This window comes from Scardinius erythrophthalmus, assembly GCF_964197995.2.
Source record: "Scardinius erythrophthalmus genome assembly, chromosome: 18".
Lineage (NCBI taxonomy): Eukaryota > Metazoa > Chordata > Actinopteri > Cypriniformes > Leuciscidae > Scardinius > Scardinius erythrophthalmus.
The window spans coordinates 36,420,856-36,445,291 of record NC_138238.1 but is presented as its reverse complement, the minus strand read 5'-3'; the positions used below and the strand labels follow the sequence as shown (position 1 = coordinate 36,445,291).

Genomic DNA, 24,436 nt, shown 5'->3' with positions numbered 1-24,436 from the left:
GCAAATGTAGATATGTTCACTATATACACATGTAGAGTGTATTCAGTCATGCATAGCTATGTCATATGACATACATTACATTTTGTTTGTTTTATTGAATTGAATATTTTCAGTAAAAAGTAATATAATTAAGTATTGGTCAGCATTTATCATTGTTATTATTGTATGTTTTGGGGTGGGATATCAATGCAATTCATTCTGGGGTAATATTAATTTTTAATATTAATGATACTTAATTTTTTTGAGTATAAAATCAACAGTTTTCTCCAAAGGCAAATCTTTGCACAGCTGCCCTTTGTGCAGACATTACAAACGCTGAGGAAAACCATTCTAGGTAGGGCTGTTGAGTTACTGATGTTATGAGATGTATATATATATATATATATATATATATATATATATATATATCATGGGTTTGCATACATAATATGAGAGTTTTTACACAGGAAAAAATAACCTAGTACAAGGTTGAATATTTTAATATATTTTTTAATACATTTAAAAATGCATTTAAAAAAATTTTTTTTATAGGCCTAGGCCTGAAGGATGAAACGAGAGTTAAATTCAACAAGAAAAAGGAAAACATAAAGCAGTTAGCCACTTTTGCTTGTGGATAAAAATGTTTGGATATAAAATAAAGAAATTAACAACATTCAAGAGATGACCATTTTGGGATTTCGTAATAAAAATAAATAATATTGTAAGGATAAAACGGTGGGTCACATTAGTAGGGTTAAATATAAGAACTTTAATCAACCCTAAATGTATTCACAAAATAAATGGGCAGCAGTTTCTTCAAAATGAGCAAGTTTAATCAATATCAATATTTACAGATAGATGAATTAAACGTGTCGTTCAAATCTTTTAAGTTTTACTTAAACGCGTGTGATAATGCGTCGTAGGTCACATGATAACGTCAACATGGCAGATGTCCGGTTCGCATTCATACTCAACGAGATTTGGCTATAAAGTACCTACTCTTTTAGCGCTCGTTAAGTAAGTACTCATTGAAAATAAGTACCTACTCATTGAGTACGCGGTTTCGGATGCAGCCAATGACTCGATGACTCACTAATAAAGACCATGACTTGCCGCCACCTACTGGCGATTTTATTTGATATTTAAAAGGATCGTTCTCTTACGAGAGGTTCTCTCGTATTGCGTAAGTAGTTTACGCATCGGGAAAGTCTTCTTTCTTCGAGATCTGAAGCCAAAAAATTATCCTTAATTTTGTATTCATTGTCAACGCAGTGCAGCAGCCGACAGACCTAGGCAGGCTATATAAGCGTGCTCATTGGCTGCTCGGCTGCAACTGCTTAAGCCTATCGGTGAGCGCTCTGAACGCGGCAACCAATGAGGGCGCTTCGCGCCCTCCACACCCTTCTAACCGTCAGAATGGGCGTGGCCAGCGTGTATATATTCAGCGCTCACAGGCTAAAATTCTGATTTTCTTGTCTTCAGCGACGCTCTTCGCATCGCTGGATCTTGAGAGCCGCCGCCGTTGAAACCAGCGACCAGCAAGCTTAGGACAGCGCCTGAGGAAGCCGGCCGTCTTCGCCGCCTTCAGCCATCCGTGCCTGCTACGCTATCCGGCGACATATCCTTTACATTATTACTGTTTCTGTGTGTACTCTAAAAGAGCACGAGGCGTTTTTGTAAAAACGCCTCGTTTTTGCGGCTCGTGCCGCTCCCCGCTCAGCAACGGAGACCGCCACCTCTCTGCGCTCTCCGCCTGGGCCGCGGGCACGCCGCCACCGCACTCTCCGAGTGCGAAGAGCTTTCAATGTCGACCCTGCGGGCTCGACTTGAAGCTTTCGACCAAGCTGTCGCTCCGCCTGTCCCTGCCGGGCCGCGCAATAAGAAGCGCCGCTCGCAGCGACCACCGGAGACTGTTGTGACTGAGGAGCTCGCCGGAACCTCGCCGGAACCTCTCCCTCGAGCTCTCTCTCGCCCTCTCCCTCCCGGCCGCTCAACCGCCGGCTCTGCCCGCGCCGCCGCCGCGTCAGGAGATGAGGCGAATGTGATAGATACCCGTACTCTCCCTCTGTTCGAGCCGTGCAATACGCCGCTCACAAGGGATGGCAGAAGCGGACGGTCTCGGAGCGAGTTTCCTCTCCCTCTGTTCGAGCCGTGCAAACTGAGCCGCTCACGAGGGATGGCAGAAGCGGACGGTCTCGGAGCGAGTTTCCTCTCCCTCTGTTCGAGCCGTGCAATACGCCGCTCACGAGGGATGGCAGGAGCGGACGGTCTCGGAGCGAGTTTCCTCTCCCTCTGTTCGAGCCGCGCAAACTGCGCCGCTCACAAGGAATGGTAGGAGCGGACGGTCTGAGCTCTCTTTACGTTACAAGAAAGCTACTCCGTCCTCGCGCGTCACTGGTGAAAGGGGAACAGAGTGTTTTCGTCCCGCCGTGGCCTGGACTATAACCTCCATTCTCACACATTTCTCAGTCCCCTCTTAAGTTCAGGTGACTGGAATTGTTACTATTGCAGTATACGAGCCTGTTATAAATACACGCTCGCCTGCAAGCAAACACCGTCACAAGACATGATATTAATGTATTCTCCCCTGTGGCTCAGTGGCGGAATCCTAGACTGTCAAGCTAGAGATCGGGGTTCGGTCCCCGCTCTCGCGGCAGTTAAAGTTTATGCTGTTCGCTTCTCCGAGCTCGCGGCCAGTTTTTCTTACATACAGAAAACAAGCCCGCTCTCTCCCTCGTTGGGCCGCGCAGATTACGCCGTTCAAGGGATGACAAAGCGGACGGTCACGAGCAGCGTTCAGCGTGCGCGCCTCACTCACCGGCGAAAAGAGAAGAGAGTGTGTTAGTCTCGCTACGGCCGGACAACCGCCAATCCTCACACATTTCTCAGTCCCCTCTTAAGTTCAGGCGACTGGAAATATTACTATTGCAGTAAACGAGCCTGTTTTAAACACACGCTCGCCTGCAAACAAACGCCGACGCGACACATGAGGTCGCTTTTTATATGCTCGCTCTAACTGAAAGCTTATGTGTTTCCCCTGTGGCTCAGTGGCAGAATCATACGCTTTCATGCGAGAGATCCGCGTTCGATAAATAAAATTTATGCTGCTTGCTTCCCCGAGCTCGCGGCCAGTCTTTCTTACTTACAGAAAGCGAACCCGCCCCTCGCACCACACCTTCTCAGGGTGCTCGAGTATTTTTGAGCGTCTAAACACGAGAGAAGAAAAGACGGTTAAATCCCGCAGCCCTGCGGCTGGACCACCGTCGAAGCTTAACGCTCTGTCAGTCCCCGTTGCCACGGCTACTGCAGCTGTTTACCCCGCAGTCAACGAGCCGGTATCTACCCGCTCGCCTGCGCGCATCCGCCGTTCTCACGGCAACCCAGAAAAATTTCAAAAGAGCATAATGTCTGATTGCACGGCTGACGCCGTATGTGTTTCTAGTACAGTGAATGTGCCCACGTTCTGTGCTCACCCCTGTACACAAGCACTATACATCCCGTGTCTCTCACAGAGCCCACTCTCATGAAGCAGGCAAAAGCCGCTTTAGTGTTAAAAGTAGGTCACGTGTCCACTTCTCCGTGCCCACACCTACTCACTGCCCGCTCTGTCACACGGCCTCGCACGACCGGTCATGTTTTAAATGTGAGTCCTGTGCCCGCCCTCGAGCGCTCACACATTCTAACTACATTTTCGCGCCTCACACTATATGTTCCCCGTCCAAAGCCACCGGGACACTGTGTGTAAAACGGCCAGCTATCGCTACGTGCGATCCGCCGTATCTAACCACCAAGAGCGCGCGCGCCGCGCCCGCCCCTGAATGTAACTCCTGTGCACACCCTCGAGCGCTCACACATACTAACGAACATTTTCGCCCCCGACGCCGCCATCGCGCGTCGCGCCTCACACTTTATGTTCCCCGTCTAAAGCCACCGGGACACTGTGTGTAAAACGGCCAGCTATCGCTGCGTGCGATCTGCCGTATCTAAGCACCAAGAGCGCGCGCGCCGCGCCCGCCCCTCCGTTTCGAGCCCGCGATGCGCGGCGATCGGAGCCCGGAGGCCATTCTGCCCCTGGCTGCACACGCAAAAGCGTGGGAAACTATTCCAGGCGCATCAGAACGGGTGCTAAGCACAGTAAAACAGGGCTATACTCTGCAGTTCGCTCGCCGCCCTCCGCGCTTTCAAGCGCGTATCGAGACCAGAGTGAATGGGGAAGTAGCACATCTACTTCGACCAGAAATAGCTACACTTCTGTGCAAAAGGGCTATGGAACCGGTTTCCCTTTCCATGAGCGAGTCGGGCTTTTACAGCCGTTATTTCCTCGTTCCCAAGAAGGACGGAGCTCTCAGACCAATTTTGGATCTGAGACGTTTGAACGAGGCTCTTATGAGAAGACCGTTCAAAATGCTCACAACCAGACAAATTCTCGCGCAAATTCGCCCGAGGGACTGGTTTATATCTCTCGATCTAAAAGACGCGTGCTTTTCAGATCCTGATAATACCCCGTCACAGGCCATTCTTGAGATTCGCCTTCGACGGTCAGGTATATCAGTACACGGCCCGCCTGTCGACACAGCGCGCGCGTTGCATTCGACGCCTGGCCGCGTCCCTCCGGCCGGGCAGCACCGTACCTCTCAAAACATTTCAGAGGCTACTGGGTTGTATGGCCTCAGCCGCAGCAGTGCTTCGGCTGGGTCTTTTACGAATGCGCCCGCTACAATGCTGGCTGAATGCCTGAGTGCCTCACAGAGCATGGGCTTCCGGCGGTATTCGCATCAGAGTGACTCAGAGCTGCGTTTCAGCTCTGAAGCCCTGGTTAGCGGCCGACTGGTACCAGCGGGGAGTGACAATGGGAGCTATCTCACACCGCAAAATTATCTCGACGGACGCTTCCACCTCAGGCTGGGGCGCTCTGTTCGAGGGCAAACCGGCTTTTGGCCTATGGTCAGACCGGGAAAAATGCCTCCACATAAACTGTTTGGAGATGATAGCGGTCGAGAACGCGCTCAGGCGCTTCCTCCCATTCATACGGGATCACCATGTGCTAGTCCGCTCGGACAACATGTCCGTGGTATCCTATGTGAACTGACAGGGCGGTGTCAGATCCAGGAATCTGTGCAGGCTGACAGAACGCCTTCTCGTGTGGGCTTACCGCTCGCTGCGCTCGCTGAGAGCCGCGCACGTACCGGGCCACCTGAATGTCGGTCCAGACAGACTGTCCAGGGACAACATTCCCCCGGGAGAATGGTCTCTGCACCCCCAGACAGTCCAGTTTCTCTGGCGCCTATTCGGCAGAGCGGAAATCGACCTCTTTGCATCGAAAGACAATGCTCAATGCCCGAAGTTTTATTCGAAGAGCGAGGACGCGCTGTCCCAGACATGGCCCAGCCTCCCGCTGTATGCTTTTCCTCTGATCTCCCTGTTGCCACAGGTCATTTCGAGGATCAGAGAAACGCACCACTCAGTGCTGCTTATAGCCCCGCGATGGGAAAACCAAACTTGGTACCCAGAGCTAGTGAGGCTGTCGCACTCACCCCCGTGGCCGATCCCGGTGAGAAAGGATCTCCTCTCCCAAGCCGCTGGATCGATCTGGCATCCCCATCCAGAGCGCTGGTCGCTGCATGCATGGGTGATCAACGGATACCCGTTGACCTGTCAGAAGGGGTTGTGAACACGATCACACAGTCGAGAGCCCCCTCCACGAGACGGCTCTATGCGTCTAAATGGTCGGTGTTTTCTAAATGGTGCGCTACTCAAAACCTGGATCCGCGCGCATGCGGGGTCCCGCGGGTGCTCTCCTTCTTACAAGAGCTGTTGGAAAAGGGCAGATCCCCTTCCACGCTCAAAGTATATGTGGCCGCTATTACAGCGTTCGCTGAGACGACGCGCGGCCGGGCAATGGGAAGGAATGAGCTCATTATCCGCTTCCTCAGAGGAGCTAGACGGATGAATCCCCCGCGGCCCCCCTCGGTTCCCTCGTGGGATCTGTCCTTGGTCCTGGGCGGCCCTAAAGGCTTTTCCCTTTGAACCGCTTGAATCCGCGGATCTAAAGTATCTGTCGTTTAAAACTGTTTTTCTGATAGCTCTGTCTTCAGTCAAACGAGTGGGTGATTTGCACGCGCTATCTGTTAGCCCTGCATGTCTCGAGTTCGGGCCGAATGACTCGAAAGTCATTCTCAGACCGAGGCACGGTTACATCCCCAAAGCGATTGGAACCCCGTTTAGGGCACAAGTTATTTCCCTCTCGGCTCTGCCAGCATCCGATAGTGGGGACAGTGATAACCTCCTATGCCCTGTCCGGGCGCTGAGAGTTTACATCATGCGCTCCGCCGCTTTCAGGCGTTCAGAGCAGCTCTTTGTTTCCTTCGGCGGACGCACCAAAGGTCTTGCCGCCTCGAAGCAGAGCTTGTCCAGGTGGATAGTGGACGCGATAGCAGCAGCTTATGCCTCCAAACACCTGCAGTGCCCTCTGGGCATCAGAGCCCATTCCACTAGAGGCATGGCCTCGTCGTGGGCCTGGTCCAGCGGAATTTCTATCCACGACATTTGTATGGCGGCGGGCTGGGCCTCCCCGTCAACATTCGTGAGGTTTTATAACCTGGAAGTTCCTGCCCTACAGGCAAAAATATTGTCAGTATAAGTGACATGTATGCTCTGCCCAGCTCCCGTGTGCAGACTACGTTCATATGCTGGCGCTATTCTGGTAACTACTCAGGGTGAAGTGTTTGACTCAGACCGGCTGATCCGTTCTGTTTCCTATTTCCCGTTACGCGCTGTTATCGGTGCTGGCCCGCGCTGCTGGCCGCCCGCATTATTCTCTGCCGCGCAGGAATTTTTCTCTTCATGTGAGACCGACTATGTCGTTTTCTCCTACCCTTATGAGTGCTTATGAACTGTATGGGCTCGCTCCGCCGGCCCTACTGTTTGTACTGTTATGTTTATAGACCGGCCGCGCCGCTCTATTTCATATGCTGCATGAAGTGCATGTACTGCGCTGGCCCGTCTCTCCGACCGGCCACATTTCCCAGCAGAGTGTTTTCCCCGGTTCCCCTGGGATTCATGGGCTGGATGCTCGGCGCACACGGCGTTGACAAAGGGTTCCCGATGCGTAAGCTACTTACGCAATACGAGAGAACCTCTCGTAAGAGAACGTACTCGGTTACTAGTGTAACCTCGGTTCTCTCTAGAAGAGGGAACGAGTATTGCGTAACCTGCCGTGTCGCGCCACGCGCTTCAGACTGCGAAAACCAGAATTTTAGCCTGTGAGCGCTGAATATATACACGCTGGCCACGCCCATTCTGACGGTTAGAAGGGTGTGGAGGGCGCGAAGCGCCCTCATTGGTTGCCGCGTTCAGAGCGCTCACCGATAGGCTTAAGCAGTTGCAGCCGAGCAGCCAATGAGCACGCTTATATAGCCTGCCTAGGTCTGTCGGCTGCTGCACTGCGTTGACAATGAATACAAAATTAAGGATAATTTTTTGGCTTCAGATCTCGAAGAAAGAAGACTTTCCCGATGCGTAAGCTACTTACGCAATACTCGTTCCCTCTTCTAGAGAGAACCGAGGTTACACTAGTAACCGAGTACGTTTTCACATTTTACGTTTTTTTAACATCATTGCATAGTTCTCTATTGAGCATTTTTATTTTATTTAAAGCATTATTTATTTTATAAAGGTATGTGTAAAGGGAAAAAATGCATTGGAAAAATCGATTTAAGGGGGCAAATTTGTCCCTTACTGAAAAGCTGTGACTGCAGAAGGGTGTTAAAATCCTCTGTCTGGGGGAATAACACTCTAAACAGTTTGAGAACCACTGGGTTAAGGAATAGAACAAAGTAAACATCAACATCAACGCACAATACACATACCAAGGGCAGAAAGTAATATACAGAGGTCACTTGCAAAGTTGGGTTAAAGCAACAAACAAAGAGGGATTCAAGCAAACAACATCAATAACCAGGTACATTTACAGACTTTGAGCCGAAGAGTAATATTCAGAGGGAAAAAAAGTGTTTATAAGAGGTTTTTGAAGGAGAGAAGGGTGGATGCTTGACGGATGTCTTGAAGCGCATTCCACAGCTTGGGAGCCACAATGCTAAAAGACCTGGCGCCTATGATTACCAAACTATTGAAACTGACTGAATATGGCACAGCCCTATCTAAGATATTTTTCACCAGCCGCCAAAGGCTGCTCTTTATGTGTCTTGTCTGGACACCCCCCATGAAGAGTGAGGGGTGGGGTGAGTAGTTGCTCATTATCATTTAAAGAGACCGAAACGGGTTGCTGTGAACAGAGCTGTTTTTGAGGGCATAAAACAACCATTGAGGATTTTTTTGTTACAAACTTTACATGAAGACCCTAAAGAATCATACCAACTTGTGGAAAATGGGCATCCGATGACCCCTTTAATTAAACCTTGTCTGTGAAACCGAGGGTAAACAATCTTAAGTGTACTTAACTAAACTAACTGTACTATTTTCAGTTATTTGCAATCAAATGAAAAAGTATTATAGATTAAAATTATATTAAATGTAATTAGTTGAACTTAAAGTGTTTCTGAGTAGTGAATCTTTATATGTAATTTCATAATTACTTCTGTTGTCTTTGAAATGAAGTGTACTGCCGAATGTACTGACTGAATCTAAAATATACTTTAATGTAATTTCTATTGAAACTTGTACATCATGTATTTAAATATGTACATGCACATTTGTAATGATGAAGTTGTAATTCGGGACATTTCATATATATTTACTTAGTATGTATGAACGTCAACACATCAAAAAAGTGTAATTCTTTAAAGCATGGCAAACAATTAAAACAAAGTGTACTTTAGTGTAAAACTTAATTTGACATTGTTGCACTTTTTTGTTTTTTGCACGTTTATGGCATTAATATTATATGCAATTAAAGTATTTCAAAATGATACTTTGAAGAGCTGAAGTAAAAGTGCACATTCAATCCACTGAAAGGGTTAGTTCACCCAAAAATGAATTCACCCTCAAGCCAACCTAAGTGTATACGACTTTCTTCTTTCAGCCGAACACATAATCAGAGTTATATTAATAAATATCCTGGCTCGTGAGTGTGAGTGAATAATGGGAGTGAATGGTACCACAGATTTTAAAGCGCATCCATCCACCATAAAAGTAATCCATACGACTCCAGGGGGTTAATAACGGCCTTCTGAAGCGAAGCCATGCGTTTTTGTAAGATGTTTCTCTTTAAAAATTCTATTTTTAGACTCTGTGTTGTGTTTTGCTTCATCCTCTGCGCTTCTATGTCCGTCAATATGCGTCGGGTCAGAGGTCACTCTTCAGCCGGAACTCGACTTGCGTACGGCCGTTACCGGATATAATTATGGATATTTTTCTTACAAAAATGCATGGCTTCGCTTCAGAAGGCCTTTATTAACCCCCTGGAGTCTTATGGATTACTGTTATGATGGATGGATGCACTTTTTTGGGCTTCAAAATCTAAGGAACCATTAACTCCCATTATAAAGCTGGGAATCAAACCCTGGAAACCCGATGAAACCCATTCAAAATCAAACTAAAGTACCTTGTTGTTGTGTTTTTGCTCACACACAAGAGCTACAGTTCATCCCAATTACCGGCTCAGTATTTAAATTGGAGATGGAGAGAGAGAGAGACAGTGGGACAGCGGCACAAACTTGGAAAAGGAGCTTACCGGATGAAAAGCTCAATCCTGAGATGAGGATCAGAGAATGAGCTTAAGTTCTCGAAACGTAGGAAGCAGCTGCTCTTCAGCGGGACAGAGAGATCGGACACCCAAATCCCGTTATCACAGCAGCCAATGACACACACCAGCCACTGATTCAATCTGAGCTTTACGCATACAGAGCGCTAATGCAAGACAACACCCTGGCTCTCAGGACGCTTTTTTAAATACCTTCTTCAGATGCGAATCACTCAGGAGATAGTTACCATTGCACAAAAAGTTCTTTATAGCGGTTTTGACTTTAACTGTATGGACAAAACAGGAGTCATACAGGTTTAAAAAGACCTGAGAATGAGTAAATGATGACAGAATTTTCACTTTGGGGTGAACGATCCCTTTAAAGTCAAAATAGGGTCCTAGTCCATTTATAGGCTACTGAAATTAGAACCAGTAAGACATTTGCCAAGATTGCTAATGAGTTTATTTTAAAAACAGACAGAAAACATCATATCATAAAAGGTATTGAATGACATGAGGGTGTCCTCTTACATTTCTGGAGCTGGATAACATTTAAAACTAGTGGATGTTAAACAATTCAGAGTTTCTGGTACAAATAAACTTTCATAGAAAAGCAGATGTTGAACCGAGCCCTGGTGACCCCAGGGCCGCCGCTACGTGATAATGCAGCCGCCCTTCTCCTTGAATGGGTTCTTGTCCTCTGGGACGCCCTTGATCAGGGGGTCTTCGGCGGACAACTCCTCAACGAAAGCAATGATTTCTGGGGCTGTTGTTGAAACCTGAGAAAAAGAATCGGGAGAGATCGTTCAAGGATGATTGTTTCTTTAATTTGCCGCTCCAATTGGAATTAACTAAGAAAATGAGTAGCCTAAACATGACAGAGGATCTATCTGCAAATGCTGACTCAGGGGCCATAGACCTTATTCACAGCAACGCCATCTTTCATTTTTAACATAACATTTCAACATAGTGTCGGCCCAGATCACATCTGGGACCAGTTGCATAAACTTAGCCATTACGTTAAGACAGTGTCTTAAGATCTAGTAGGCTATGACCCACTAGCAGTTAGTCAAGGGATGGTTTGTCTTAAGACTAAGACTAACTTGTAAGATTAGTCTAAGTGGTTTATGCAACCGGCTATGCGTGGAATCCACATGTGGCCATGTTGCTGTCTGGGTTATTTAATATGTTTTTGGATAGTTCTGCAAAAAATACACTGGAAAAATATCTTTCTGAGAATTTTCAGTTGACAAAAACATTCCAGGCACCATGAGCTGTAAAAAAAAAATGCTTAGTGATCTAAAAGCGTTATCATATGGAAGCTTGTTTCTGCCACAGAATAAAAAATAAAAAGGTAATTGTGACTTTTTATCTCAGAATTCTGACTTTATAACACGCAATTGCGACTTTATATCACACAATTCTGACTTTATATCTCGCAATTCTGAGAAATAAAGTCAGAATTGTGAGATTCAAAAGTCAAAAATTATCTTTGAAAAAGTTTATTCTGTGGCGGAAACAAACTTCCATGCAGCTTTTTACCGAGGATGTCATTGGAAAGTGTATCCCTCACAGCCCCTCCATTCCTGTCATGGCGCTGCTCTCAATAAGGTCTATTCACACACAGAACGCATACTTGCGGTTAAAAACGCGAGACTCATTTCAGTGGCGCGGGAAAACGCGGTTTAAGATTTAAAATCTACAATGATTAAGATTCTTACCGCAACTCGGGGAGTGTTCACTTCCACCTTCAGCTGATCCAGCTCCATCTTCAGGATGTCTTTATCTGACATATCCCGAGCCATCCTGTCTATTCAGAGCAAATAAGACATGTGTGAAATTAAGCTCAATATTCACACCGAAAAAGTCTCATGAACAATGCTACTACACTGTAAAAATGTAAAAAAATAAAAAAATAAAAATGTAGCCTATTTCTTGGTTGATGCAGTAATGTTAAACAGCAGTTAATTTAAATGTTAAAATTTTTCAGTGTACTAAAAGTAGGCAACTGAGAATCCCAGAAAAATGCACTTAGTGTGATTAAAACACAAGACATTTTATATATATATATATATATATATATATATATATATATATATATATATATATATATATATATATATATATAAAGCTTTTCACAATAAGAATTGTCTCAATCAGCTTTAAATTAATGTTCAGTAGGCCTAACTCACAATTTATATGTCAATAAGTGCATTTATTAAGTTTTGAAAGAATTCTCAAATGGCTGCCATTTAAAAAAAAAAAAAACAGTCCTGGTGGTTTCAGTAAAACTGATTTCTCACTTGACAATTAAACATCTGATATATTCTGACCAAAAAATAAAGAAATAAAAGTAAAAACAATCCATTTACCTGTTGAATGGAGGGCCTGGCAGCAGTCGGAGAAATGTCCTGATGCCTCCTAAGAGTTCATCAGTGTGGAGGTCTTCCTCCGAATCTGTGAATCTCAGGCTCTTCTCCTCTATTTCTGTTGTTCGGACCCCCTCCTTCCCTTTGCTCTTTCTCAGGTGTAGAGATTGATCCTGGTGATGGGGATTGAGCTCTGATGTCATCAATCTCCACTGATCTCATTAGGCCAATGAGAGCAAGCAGGATGGCCATGAGAAGTAACCTCTAAACAACATTGAAATACTGGAGGAAAGGGCAGCATGTGAAAAGTGAAGATGCACTGATGGAATTACTGTGTCACATTCGTCATTAACCAATAACATACTTCTTGTGGAAGCCTAAAATCATCCGTGCATCTTACTAATGATCCATGCAAACTTTGGCATATAGAGCTCAATGTGAGCATTGGTTGAACATAATCAGACAGTAGAAGTAGTGAATGTTGGTTTCCAAAGTGAAATGCTCTGTGAAGAAGTCATCAGACAGTCATTAATACAAACTCCATTAATAGCCAAGCATAATAAATACTGAGTCGTACACTAACCGTTCAAAAGTTTGGGGTCAGTAAGTGTATATATTTGAAGAAATTAATACTTTTATTCAGCAAAGATGCATTAAATTGATCAGAAGGAGGATAACAGTAATTGCTTTTTGTAATTATTGCCACAAAATGTTTATTTCAAATAAATGCTGTTGTTTTGAACTCTTTATTCAGCACAGAATCCTGGGGAAAAAGTATCACAGTTTCCACAAAAATATGAAGCAACATGCTAAAACATGCTAAATCAGGTTATCAACAAACAAGGCCTATCTTGCAAGCATAATGCTTAAACATGCTAGCAATGTGCTAGATCATACTAGAAACATGTCAAAACTTGTTTGCATTGTGCTTATGCATGACAGAAACCTGCTATCATGTTAAAGCAGGTTAGCAACATGCTAAATCATGCTAGAAACATGCTACCAACATGTATCATGTTAGAAACATGCTACCAGTGTGTTAAATCATGTTACCAACATACTATGTCATGCTAACCTTATGCTAATGTGCTAAATCAGAAACATGGAAACAATGATGCTAAAAACATGCTAATAATGTGTTAAATAATGCTAGAAACATGCTAGCAAAGTGTTATATTTTACCAATTTGCATTGTGCTAGACTGTATTGCCTTCAAACTACTGCAAGCTTTTAAACCTTCTTCAAATTTTCCAGGCTTTCTCAAAGATTGTCTTCTTGACAAGTGCATTAACCAGTTGAAGTTTTGTTTACACTCAGTCATGAAATAATGAAACTCGGTCTAGATCCTAAACTGAACATGAGGGTTGAACTCAATATCTTAGATCCAGTGTCAAAGAGTGTCACTGGGACTTCTGGCCATCAGCCACTGGCATCAATGCCCAATAAACTGCTCAGCGCAGGATTACTATTACCACGATCTGCTTAATAACTGCAACCATTGGCCATGTTTGAAAACAGACTGTTATCTGATGACTGAGAGTGTTTCGGGGCCAACGAATCACTTTTAAAAAGCTATTTCGGATAGTTTTGAACATGGCAATGGAGGAAAACATTAACAGAGAAGTGAGCCAGACCTGAGCGGGACTGAATTCACGCTTAGAGTTGCAATATTTTTCCACTCAGACACATCTTCGCAGTTGAGTGTGTATTGAACTCCTGAATAAGCTTGTTGTTGCACTGGCTTCACCTGTAAGCCTAAGGATCTGGCTTAGGCCCCCTTTGTCCTGAATTAGCAAGAGGGACATTGAAGCCTTGATTTGTGATGAGTGACTTCATGGCGTCATTATGGCGAGGAGCTTTACTGCTCTTTAATGTGACATTGAGACATTATATTACCACTACACTTTCATTAAAAGCATATCAGATTTCATTGTGAATTAGGTAATTCATTAAAGGAGAAGTTCATCATCATCATCAAAAAAAAAATAAAAAATACAATTCTCTGTCATAATTTACTCACCCTTAATTTGTTCTAAACCTGCATGAGTTTCTTTGTTCTGTTGAACACAAAGGGAGACATTTTGAAGTATGTGTGTAAACTTACAGTTGTTGGTCCCCATTGACTTCCATAGTATGAACAAAAAATACTATGGAAGTTTTCTAGTCATTTCTGATTAAAAATAGTTTCAAAGTAAATCCTCCACCAATTTATACAAGTAATAATTGTTTGTATATTATCTATGCAACCTCATATTAATAAATATTCAATGAATGTCGAATTGTTCTCTAAAGCCAGTTGGACAAGAGGTGACAACTGACTTATCGTTTCCAAGAGACTGTCACACGCTAAAGCTTTGGTAATTGAGATAAGACTAATCAAGCACCAAGCAGGATTATGGGCCATAGATATCAGGAGCTGTCACTCTCCCAGAACCAGGTCACCTTACTTTTCTTTAAAAATGATCTTTGACTACAGTAGTTTTAGGAGTCAAAAGACAAAGCCCTTAAATTCTGACTGAGTGTTATTTAAAGACATTTAACTCAAACAAAAACATTATTTGAGTTCATAAGATCTTGTATAGTATTTTGTAATATATTTGGTGTCAGTTAATTAAGGCTTAATCAGTTATTAAACACACTTAATCTGGATGGTTAGCAGCATCAAAGAGAGTTTGAAGCCAATATAACGCACTGTTGTTGCATTTTTATCTGGTAAACACAAGATGGCACTAAAAACACTTCAATTCATCCAAGTGTGCCAGTGAGTCATAATAATGATAAAAATAAAAATAATAATAGGTGTATCCAAAAGGTCAGTGTTTATGATGATTTTCTTTATTCATATTATTTATATCCATATTATTCATTCATTATTTGTTCTTATTTTTAAATTCATGTATTCCTTGTCTACTTCATTAACCTTCAAGAATTTACTCATTATTGTATAGTTGTTTATATTTTTATTCATGTAGTATTATCCAAGAATATGTATATCGTGTTCACATGTTCATATACGTTAATATCTTAGTTATTGTGTTTTGTTAGATATTACAACAATAATAATAATAATAATAATAATGTTTTTTTGTTTTTGTTATTAATCCTAGGTTAACTTTTCAGGGAGTCTTTTTTCTGGAATCTGAAAAAATATAAATTTCGCAGTGTCATATTCAGGTAGGCTTCATTTTTGTATTAGGCTATTTTTTACAGTCTATGATTAGGCTACTGCTAAAGTAGCCGAACAACGTTGTCATATGAATCATCGGGGTGGATCACAGTAGTTTGTGATTACTAACAAAAAACTTTAGAGATTATATTGAATTAGAAATAAATATTGAAATACTCAACCACGTTCTGTAAAATAATCAGTGAATCTAAAAAAAAAAAAAAAAGATATTTCAATGCAGCTTAATGGGGAATTCGGCTACCTTACGCCCTCTGGAGGAAAACTACTGTGTTTCCTACATTAAAGAGTTACTATCGAGCAGCAAGCGTTCACTTTTTTTTTCCAACAAGGTTCCTGAACGGCGTAGCGATGGACAGTCGAATCCGCGAATCGATTCTTTTCAAAGAAACGGTTCAAATAAATGATTCATGATTCTTTTACGTCATGACGCAGTTACGTCTGTGGGTACACGATTCGTTCCACCTGCACGATCCGTTCTACGCATGCGTAGTAGACGCAGTAGAAAACGCGCATGCGCAAATGATAATTCTATTTTGCGATGATTTACGACACTGCACGATCTGTTCCACGCATGCGCATATTTTTACCGCGAGAATTAATTCACTCAGAGCGAAAGAAAATGGAGTTCAGCGGAGGAAACGAGAAGTTTGCCCTTTACGATGCCGTTAGGCAATATTTGGTTGACGGGTTAGTGGATGTGGCATTGAAGAAGAAGGTCTCACGAATGGCTGCAAATTTCGTTATAAGAGGTAAGTCAGTGTGGGCATTTGAAATAATACATTACTCGTTCGAAACTTTTTAGACCGACCGAATTGCCTATCATCGAAAAATTACATCTTGTTCGGTACAATATTTCGATACCTAAAGGGATATAACTCGTCAAAGTCGGTGCTTAAACAAATACATTAGAAATGCACAACGACACACCTAAAACATAAGTTCCTAATATGAGACGCGCGCGCACACAAACTCTCCACGCACATAACTCAATGAGACGCGAGCACATAGCTGCTATACAATACCCTAAAGATGTTGAAAAGTCGATCAAAAGTGTGCCTACATTTCTCCAGGCTCAATGCCAACAGCGCGCGATGCAGTATTTGCGGTAAAATAATTGCTCCAAAGACGGTACCGCGACAGATAACGTTATGATGAAGCCCTTGACAGTGCACGAGTAAACATAAGAGCAGTAACCTAAGTTGCTCCGTCTTTGACTGGTAAATGAAGAAGTACCTTGTTGATCACTCTGACAGTATTTATATTGTAATAATGACCTACTGCACGTTTAAAAATGTGTTGGTCAGATTATTTATTTTTTCAGTAAGGAAAAGGGATAAAAATCGTGAACTTAAAACATGCTTAATGTTACAAAAGATTTCTGTTTCAAATAAATGCTGTTCTTTTGAAATTCTTATTCATCAAAGAATCATGAAAACATTTAGCATAGTTTCCAAAATATTAGGCAGCAAACTGTTTTCATATGTCTGAAGGATGTGACACTGAAGTAATGATTTTGAAAATTCAGCTTTGACATCACAGGAATAAATTACATTTTGAAATATATTCAAATAAGATTTTAAATTGTAATACTATGTCACAATGTTACAAGTTTTACTGTATTTTTGACCAAACAAATTCAGCTTTGGTGATCATGAGCTCTTTCTTTATATAAAAAAAAAAAAGTGCACTGGCTAAGGAGCATGAGTCAAAATAAAACCAAAGTTTTCTGAGGTAATGTGTTATGTAATCTTGTTAAAAATGGATTTCATAAAATTGGTATCAAAAAAGTATCGTTCAGGAACCGGAGTCAAGGTATCGGTATTGGTATCGAAATTTTTTTAACGATACCCAGCCCTAATATTAGCACTGTTTTAGTTAACATGTGTGAGCATGTCAGTAACGTTCCATCTAGTCAGACATAGTAACCGCCAAGATTTTTTCGCCACAAATGTTTGCATCCCTGAACAAAGACACGTGCACATAAGTGCTGTATTGTAATACCAAACAAAGCATCAAAATCATTACATAACATTAACAAACATTGTTTGTCTATCACAGAAAGTAAATTATTCTACACTGGCCCCAGTGCTCAATTCATGAGGCTGGTTGTGCTGTCTGATGAGCAGAGGCGGGCTGTCCTGGAGGAGTGCCACAACAACCCTGGCACAGGGAACCATGGGGGCGTGAGGGCGACCATGGACCGGATTGTTGTGGGGTACTACTGGGATAATATAAAGGCAGATGTGGCAGACTGGGTACTTTTTTGGAACTTTCATGGAATTTAACACTGTCTCTCAGGCAATGAATTGATTTAGTGGCTTTGTTTGACTTCAGATAATTATTTGGTCTAAATAATAAATGTATCCATCAGGTCAAAAGCTGTCACAGATGCCAAAAGAACGACCCCATAAAGACTGTGTCTCCTGCCCTTCACCCTATTAAGGTAGAGCTTACCTTGGTGTACCACTTGAAGCAACAAGTTAGGTGATGTGGTAATATTACATATCTCTACAGGTGAAAGAGCCGTGGGAGGTGGTCGGTATGGACCTCATTGGTCCACTGAAAAAAACTATGAAAGACCATCAATACGTCCTCACGGTGACAGACCTCTTCACGAAGTGGGTAATCGCTGAGCCTTTAAAGTGTGGCTCCAGCACTGAGGTGGCTGAGGCACTTGTGTCAAACCTCTACAAATTTGGTATGGTCCGGAAAATCATCACTGACAGGGGCCGTGCATTTGTTAACGAGGTATGTGTCTTTAATACCCGCTCCCTTTACCCCCTTCACACAGGACATATGACGTCATCACAATTCACGCTGTTTTAAGCGGTCATTGGTCATTTCTGAGACCAACAAATATTGAAAATAACCATGTGTGTCTGAATTATGTACAGCTTAATGCACACATATTTGCGGCGCTGAACATCAAACATGCCATCACAAGTGCATACCATCCCCAGTCAAACGGCCAAGTAAGTGTGCCATCATGACATCCTGCAAAACAGTAAAGTCAACTTTAGCCAATGTATACTAAAGTGCATGTAGTAATTCCTTTCTTTGTTGAAGGATGAGAGAACTAATCAAAATGTTAAGAGGACTCTCAGAAAATATGTAAATCAGCACCATGATGATTGGGACATCCACCTGCAGGCCATAGTTTATGGAATAAACACTGCAAAACAGGTTATTATTCAAAATAACTAGATAACGTATATTGCATACATGTTTTAAGAGTTTTATTTTGTGATTTGATGCAAAACTTTTTGTTTCAAATTAGAGATCCACCAAGTACAGCCCGTACTTTTTAATGTACAATAGGCACCCCCGTCTACCACAGGCATTAAATGTCTGTGAGACAGACTCTGACTTTGAATTGGCAGACCCAGAGGAGGAGCTGGAGCTAAAACTAGCTGGAGTCAAGGCCCTCAATGAAACGGTTTGTTCAGAGTTGTGCGGATGACTTGTTCAATTTGAATAAGAATGTTTGCATAGTAATATATTCTTATCTTTAAGGTACGGAAAAACATTGAAAAGGCACAGGGGAAACAAAAAAAGGCTTTTGAGGCAAAGAAAAGGAAAGGGGTTCGCCAGTGCTCAGTTAAGGCAGGGGACGAGGTCCTAATTGGGGAGCCCAAAAAGAAGGTGAAGAAGGGAAATTGTTTGCAGGATCTCCACCAAGGGCCATTCACCCTCACATCCCTGACAGAGAAGGGTGTGGCAAGTGTGGCTGTGTCAGGAAAAATAAAGAAAGTGAATGTTGCTCAGTTAAGGCCCTACTTTCGGCCACAAGGTATTGTAATAATCCTACTTGGTGACATAGCAAATATAAACATGACACTTGACAATGATGATTAGTATTTACTTTCGTGTTGTGTAGATCATAGCCATGAATCTGAGGGCAGCCAAAATGCAGAAGACATTGGACTGGTGGACCACCAGTATGCCAATAAAGGTCCACTGTGGTCCAAGAGGTTGTGTCCTCAGCAAGAACAAGTGGTGAGTGCCAAAACAAACGGGATTGTTCACATGCACAGCTTGTTGGTGTGCTTTAAATAATAAATGCATAATTGCTCATTCCTAACAGAGGTTTTTTTATTTCTAGCTGACCTATGTGCTGGACAGAACACGTCCAGCAAAAGAAATTGTTGTTCTGGATGGCCCAGTTTGTCTTCAAAGGGAGGACTTTTGGAGCCTGGGGCTAGACAAACAGGTGGAGAGCAATGTAAGTGGATATTGCCGTAAAGAGTTTGGATGGTTCTAATGCCTTTATTGTAATTATGCAAAACATTCTGTGCTTTCAGATTGGGAATGCATGCTTCAGGCTGGTAGAGGAGGCAGCCAGGAGACATGTATGTATTTGTATTTACCTTGATGACTTGCACATAAATTTGTGGAAAAGTGAGTACACCTCTCACATTTTTTCCAAATACTTTTCATGGGACAGCACTATAGACATGAAACTGTGATGCATCTTAAAGGGTTAGTTCACCCAAAAATGAAAATTATGTCATTAATGACTCACCCTCATGTCGTTCCAAGCCTGTAAGACCTCCGTTCATCTTCAGAACACAGTTTAAGATATTTTAGATTTTGTTCGAGAGCTTTCTGTTCCTCCATTAAAGTCAATGGACAGCATACTGTTCACGTCCAGAAAGGCAATACAGACATCAAAGTAGTCTATGTGACATCAGTGGCTCAACCTTAAGTTTATCAAGCGACGAGAATACTTTTTGTGTGCAAAAAGTAAACAAAAATAACGACTTTATTCCACTATTCATTTCCTTCTCTCTGGGCCTCTAGTGTTTTTGCGCAGCGCGTCTGTGTTACATGTCATCACGTAGGCTCACTATTGGCCGACGCTGGTCATGTGTGATGCGTGTTGACGTGTAAGGCCGGTGACACACTGGCTGCGTGGTGTGAGCGTGGCGTTTCTGTTGCGTGTCAGCTGCGTGGCGTGTGCGTGGCGTTTTCCATGTCTTTGCACACCAGAAGCGTGTCTGGCGCGGCGCTGCTGCTGCTAGGTGACATATGATAAGCCTCATTGGTGATATATTTGACATATGGGGGGAGAGTTGTGGAAGGATACTTCATGTTAAACATAAATATATAGAAGCAAAGACAACGTCGGGCAGTGTTGACGGCAATATAGACTATAGAATATTTCGTTCTGTATTGACAGGTGCAGTATTTGACAATCAATAATATTTTTTTAAATTGCATTTATATTTGCATTTATGTCAAACCCTAGACACTTTCAAACATCAAAATTACATTTATTAATATGTATTCGTGTCAAAATGTCATATAAACATCTTTTCCTATTAAATTTTGCTTGGAAACGCTTCCAAGACGCTTGCGTGTCGCGTGAAAAATAGGCGTCGGTTCTATTTCAAGCATGCATGCGTTTTCCGCGCGGCTCATGCCGCGCCTGAGACGCGTGTCACGCAGGCAGTGTGCAAGCTCTAACCTGTTAACATGGGAGCCGAAATAAAAACATACAATTTTATTCAGGGAATGGATGTCCACATTGCTGACCTATTTGAAGTCCCTAAATGGAAACTAAGGGAACCTAGTTTGCCGGTAAGTTGCATAATGTGTTGACAAGTCCAGCAGATACACCTCTTTAAAGGGATAGTTCACTTTGAAATTATTTTTTGGTATGTTTTAGCTTACCTCAAAGGCATCCAAGATGTAGGTGTCTTTTTTTCCGGAGTAGTTTCAATTTTGATATTTTTAGGGCAAACCGTTCTTGTCTGTCAGTCATATAATGCAGGTCTATGGTCACGGTCTCAAAACAGCATGCACAAAGTCCAAATTAAACAATTTGAGGTAAGCTAAAACATACCAAAAATTTATTTCAAAGTGAACTATCCCTTTAAGTAAAGATATGTCAAAGGAGATCTGAACATAGTTTTTTTTTTTTTCATAGGACAATGTGGAATCTAAAGACATCATCATTTTGCCAGCATGGTCTAGGGGGTCACAAACAGCAAGCCACTACATGCTTTGTGTACAGTTACATTGTTTTTTAGTTTTTCCTCTATTTTTAAACCAGTTGGTGCCCCTATTGCTGACATTAATAGGGCATGTTCTTCACAGGTGTTATTAGTTGCTAAGAAGGAGGCTATTTTTCTGGACTCATTATGTCCAAATGGGTTTGGAGATGAGAAATACCGAACCATATTTAGGTTTGAAACGCATAAGCAGAGGACATTAGCAAGGTTTGACCTGTGACCGAATAAGGCTAACACAGAGAACAGAAAGTGCATGTAGTTACATGCTACTATGGGAGTTAAAGTTAATACATGATAGGGGGTGTTTTCTACATTTTTTTTTTCATCCAGTTAAGCCTGAACAGCACTCTGAAAATCTTCAATCTGATGACACTGTAACAGCCTTAACAAATACAGATCAAACTGAGTGAAATGGACTGATATCCTGTTCAGGCAAAGCCTTGTTCTCTGGCTTTAGGTTTGAGTAAAAGCCTTGTTCTCTGGCTTTAGGTTTGAGTAAAAGCCTTGTTCTCTGGCTTCAGGTTTGAGTAAAAGCCTTGTTCTCTGGCTTCAGGTTTGAGTAAAAGCCTTGTTCTCTGGCTTCAGGTTTGAGTAAAAGCCTTGTTCTCTGGCTTCAGGTTTGAGTAAAAGCCTTGTTCTCTGGCTTCAGGTTTGAGTAAAAGCCTTGTTCTCTGGCTTCAGGTTTGAGTAAAAGCCTTGTTCTCTGGCTTCAGGTTTGAGTAAAAGCCTTGTTCTCTGGCTTCAGGTTTGAGTAAAAGCCTTGTTCTCTGGCTTCAGGTTTGAGTAAAAGCCTTGTTCTCTGGCTTCAGGTTTGAGTAAAAGCCTTGTTCTCTGGCTTCAGGTTTGAGTAAAAGCCTTGTTCTCTGGCTTCAGGTTTGAGGAAAAGCCTTGTTCTCTGGCTTCAGGTTTGAGTAAAAGCCTTGTTCTCTGGCTTCAGGTTTGAGTAAAAGCCTTGTTCTCTGGCTTCAGGTTTGAGTAAAAGCCTTGTTCTCTGGCTTCAGGTTTGAGTAAAAGCCTTGTTCTCTGGCTTCAGGTTTGAGGAAAAGCCTTGTTCTCTGGCTTCAGGTTTGAGGAAAAAAACTTGTTCTATGGATTCAGTTTTGCATATATTTTTTTCCAGACAACTTGCAGGAGCAGTGGCTAATGGACCATGGGTGGAGAAGACGGGCAAAGATTTTGATGTAACTTTGTTTACTATGTAATTTTGCCATTTCATTTTGCTCAGCGGACATTATATGGTTGTCAACATCACATCTGAGTAACTGTATATTACTTTTCAGCCATTTCCAGTTCAGTCAGATGGACAGAGCTGTGGGATATTCATGCTTATGGTAAACTTATACAATTTCTATTAATTTTTTCCTGTTTGTCCTAAATCTCTATAATCATTATTTTTCTCTTTAACAGTATGCCCTCTGCATCTGTACTGGTGCCATGTTTCACTTTTTGGATGTAAGTTGTAATTCATGGAATATATGTATCCAAGAATGTTAAAAAACAAACAATGCAAGACTCCAATATTACATGTGTATTACAGACTGACATACCATCTATTCGGAAGTGGTGGTGTCTCCAGATTCTGGAGAAATTCTCGATCGCAAGGTAGGACACATTTCAAGCAGTAAAACATTGGTCTGCTTTACAATTATGCTACATTAAACGTACCATACTTTTGAATAGGCATGGGCAGAACTTCGGGCAGCGCTTTGCTTTCTGGACCGAGGAAGCAGAACAGCTGATGGCAGGCACCCTACCACCTATTTATAGGATTTCTCGACCCCAAATAGTCAAGGTATGGCCAAACTAACCAGACAACCATTTTCATGTATGCATTCTCAGGTAGGTCTCAAACAAATTGAATATTGTGGAAAAGTGTGTGAATTACTGAATTAAATGTCAATCTTGAAACTGATACATTATATAGATTTATACAACATGTTACATCACGTGATATATTCAAAAATAGAAGATCGTAACAAACAGTTCAAGTCAAGTGGGTCAAATGTACACCAATAATGCCATTATTTCCAATGATCAGAGTAAGGAGTTAATCGCAGTAAGATGTTTACATTGTTTACATGTTTTTATTTTCGGATTATTCACACATAGCCCAATGCAGAGCACAAATGATGAACTCATACTGTCCACTGTTTTAATTTACGAACGTTAAATAACAAACGAGTTCTTGTGGACGTATTTTGTTATTCTGTGCCGTGATAGACAGAAATATTATGTTGTGCCTGTAATAGTTTTATACACTGCTGTCACATTATTTGCACTGTTTCTGGATGAAGGCAGACTGCTGACAGTGAGTCGCGTGACAGAGTTCAGGGAAAACTTCCTAATGTCAAGTTTAAAATGAATACGCGCTTAAGGTGCGTGACACACACATGCACACTTCAGTTAGAGCGATTAAAGTGTTTACATGGCCGCATACTGCAATTAAAAACTGTGTTTTAAGTAAGGGATAATCCACGGCTAGCCATGCATTAAAGGATTTTAATGCACGACGTAGAGGCGAAGAACCACCCGACGCGAAGCGGACCTACGCTTATACCTTGGTTATTTGCCAAGTTAAAAATAAGTTAAAGCTGTAACTGATGTTTACAGTGTAATTTTTTAACAGACATGTAAAAATGACGGTTATTTCTTAAGTTAAGGCTCGTCAGTTCTTGCACTCCGTCCGCTTTAAATAAAGTAGAGCAATCGGATTGCATTTATTTAAATAAATTTACATTTATTTAAATTCATTATTAAAAGAGAGAGACAGAGAACTGAAGAAGGAACAGAGAGAGAGAGAGAGTGATGCGTGCGCGAGTTACAGTGTGCTTCTCTTCTTTAAAGTCTAGCAGCTAACCCTCGTTGCTTAAGCATATAGCTATCTTAATGATTCTTTAATGGATTTATTACAATTATTTATGAATGACAGGCAACACTGACAGTGACAAGGCAATCTTTATTTGAACTAATCATGTCATGTATTTATTGTTAATTCTTTGTGCCGCTTTTTGTCATTCAACGTCTTCTCCAAGTCTTCTATTTCGTCTTGTGCCTGGGCCCGTTTCTCAGAGTTGCCATATTCACCATACAAATTAAACGATATGCAAAAATCATCCATTTAGCCTACCTAAATAAACGTTTTCACATGCGTCTCTCTCTCTGCTTGCAAGTGTATCTGTGTTACTAT

The 24,436-nt window shown here is 42.3% G+C and overlaps 1 protein-coding gene across 3 annotated transcripts in view; it reads right to left on the bottom strand.

The window, feature by feature from the left end:
* Positions 1-10,123: 10,123 nt before the first annotated feature.
* Positions 10,124-24,436, bottom strand: part of gngt2b (guanine nucleotide binding protein (G protein), gamma transducing activity polypeptide 2b) — a 19,861-nt gene continuing 5,548 nt past the window's right edge. For 2 of the 3 annotated variants that reach the window (XM_081392811.1, XM_081392812.1), the window contains 3 exons: positions 12,052-12,330; positions 11,401-11,489; positions 10,124-10,458 (listed from right to left, as the gene is read on the bottom strand). In XM_081392811.1, coding sequence (XP_081248937.1) covers positions 10,333-10,458; positions 11,401-11,484 — 210 coding nt within the window. In that variant the 5' untranslated portion in view covers positions 11,485-11,489; positions 12,052-12,330 and the 3' untranslated portion in view covers positions 10,124-10,332. Of the gene's footprint in view, positions 10,459-11,400; positions 11,490-12,051; positions 14,106-24,436 lie in introns of all 3 variants that reach the window. The other variant, XM_081392813.1, reaches the window with a different exon arrangement.